Source organism: Buceros rhinoceros, unplaced genomic scaffold (assembly GCF_000710305.1).
Source record: "Buceros rhinoceros silvestris isolate BGI_N320 unplaced genomic scaffold, ASM71030v1 scaffold6857, whole genome shotgun sequence".
Taxonomy (NCBI): domain Eukaryota; kingdom Metazoa; phylum Chordata; class Aves; order Bucerotiformes; family Bucerotidae; genus Buceros; species Buceros rhinoceros.
In genome coordinates this window covers 1-2,491 of record NW_010422689.1, presented here as the reverse complement: position 1 = coordinate 2,491, position 2,491 = coordinate 1, and the positions used below count along the sequence as shown (strand labels likewise).

The window sequence follows — 2,491 nt, the reverse complement described above, 5'->3', positions numbered from 1 at the left end:
GTAGTGGGACCTAGAGACCCATCCTAAAATCCTCCTCAGATAGGTACAGAGGGTGCAGTTGAGTTGTTTGAGCATAGGAACTGATTATCATTTGAATCCACCTTAGGTATTTTCATCTGTACAGAACTTGTCGATTTAGCATTCTTCCCATGGAAGACCATGTTTACAATGACACTGGAAACCCATATTTACACAGCTGAATCCAGCCACAGTGGCTTGTCAACTGAATTGCTCTGTGCTGGGTGCTTAGGTCAGGTGCACCTTCAGACTCATTTGTTTAGAGGCCGACAGGGGCTGATTTCATAACTCCCAGATTTAGTGTGCTTGCTGTCTTTTCTAGACCTCTTTGTTTATATAGCAGTCTCAGCCACACCTTCAAACACCTATGGCACCCATCATCCTCCCAGGTGCTCACATCACTAAGTGCCAACATTCCTATGGGATGTTTGGCTGAACTTCACTTAGGGATAAAGAATAATCAAGAACTGGTCTGTAAATAAAGGTTTCAATTGTCCAGACATAAGGCATTTTATCTAGAGTGACTAAAAAGTTTTAGGAATGGTATGGGATAAAATACAGTTAATTGCAATGGTAGAGAACAGGATATGAAGGCTTATCAGCTGATTACAGCCTTACAATGGTATATGAGTGCCCAAACCAGGTGAACTCTCCAGAGAGAGCAGTCTGCTGTAGTCACAGGCCTCCAAATTTTGAATTTAACCAAAGCTGGGCAGAGACAACTAGTTCAAATGCTGTCACTCGTAGTCACCACTACTGAAGTTTTCCCTGAAGGATAGGCAACCAACTTGGAGCTGCCAAACTGTGACATTTTGGAGAACTTGTGAGGATTGGTAAGGTGTAAAGCAGGATTGGTGGGAATTATATATGTATATTGTGTGTATTCGAAGCACCTTAAAAATCTAAAGGTCATCTGAATGAAAGACTGCTAAGAGTTGTGTAATTAATCAGCATAAATTGCAGACTAGATGGAGATTGTGTGACTCATTTCACCATAGCACCAAAACGTGAACCCCAGGCTAAACTGGTGCATTCATCTATTTCCTTCTGTCACTATTTTGTTGGTTGGTTTGTCCCTTCCCTTTCTCTATCTCCTCAACTTTGCCTATATGACTTAACATTTTTGTAGCTGTTGCAGGGGTTTTTTATGATGCTATGCCTTATGTTTTCACTTGTGTAATGTAGCTGTGCAGCATTCATAAAAGAATAGGACTTTTTGCAGACTGTTAGTGACTGCGGAATTAAGTTTGATGTGCAAACTGTCTGCAGGAATAAGCAGTTGCTTTGTACTGTGCTACATGAAGCGACTGAAAGCTAGATTTAGCTAGTACCAGGCTGTTCTCAGGCTAAGTTTTCATTTTATTATTGGACATTCAATAATCACTTGGCACCACAGAGGATTTAGCTAAAAACATTCCTAGTTGTTCTGATTCATCTGTCATTGTATGTTTTCATCAAAGGGGTTTTGCTGGCTGTTATGTGAACAGTCCCATATTTGAATTAACAAAGTCTTATCTGCTAGCAAGAAGGGTTATGAAACTGTTAAGCCATCAAATTTTAATTGTCCATTTAAAATTTCATTTTGTCTGTGCTTAAATTTTACATTCAAAATTATTTTCTGTGATTTTAGAAACATTGACTTATCCAAGATTTTAATAATAACTTTCTAAACTGACTGTTACAGAAGATATTTGACAATAGAACATACCTTATAAAACTGGGGATAGCTGAGGAAATTCTCGCCGCACTTGTGTTATGGTCAAGTGTACAATAAACACAGAAGATTGACACTTATGTTGTTTAGGAACTGTCTTGAAGCAAAAGCTGAAAGAAGGTTACAGGGGTTTTTTTCCCTTCATTTCAAATGTGAAGGCAATCTGCTGTATACTGTTACATAGTTCTGTGAAAGTGATAAACCAGATAGCTCCTGGAGACAAACAGCAAGCGTCAGAATAGCCACCCCCAGTGGTTTCCCGAAAGAATAATCTCCTGTGCTTTTATGTTGATTTCTTTTGAATACAGAATGAAATTGAGATATTGAAAGCTGAAAATGATCGTTTAAAGGCAGAGACTGGAAATACTGGAAAGCCTGCCCGGCCTTCGTCAGAGTCTTCAAGCAGCACATCATCTTCTTCATCACGGCAGTCACTAGGTCTTTCTCTGAACAATTTAAACATCACAGAATCTGTTACATCAGGTAAACATATTTCAGGCACACACATGCCTCGGCAATTTGTAAGAATGTATTATCTTCACCCTTTTAATAGGGCATATATGAGAGGCATGCCTGAAAATTAAAATGCCTCATATCGCTCAGATAAACACCAGTTATACATTCACTAATGGAGATGAGGAAGAATGCTGGCAGTCCTTTCTGAAATGTAGCTTTTAGAAGCTCTGGGTAATAGTAACAGACTGTTCATGACATTTGCTTAGTTTGTAGCTGTTAAGGGTCGAGGGGCCGAGGTACCCA

General features: G+C 39.4%; 1 protein-coding gene across 1 annotated transcript in view; it reads left to right on the top strand.

Annotated features, from left to right (window-relative positions):
• LOC104496932 (neuron navigator 3-like) overlaps positions 1-2,215 on the top strand; it is a gene marked incomplete at its 3' end in the record, with an annotated part of 93,834 nt that extends 91,619 nt beyond the window's left edge. Inside the window, exon 18 of the mRNA XM_010140126.1 lies at positions 2,041-2,215. Within this exon, the coding sequence (XP_010138428.1) occupies positions 2,041-2,215 (175 nt within the window). The remainder of the gene's footprint in view (positions 1-2,040) is intronic.
• Positions 2,216-2,491: the final 276 nt, after the last annotated feature.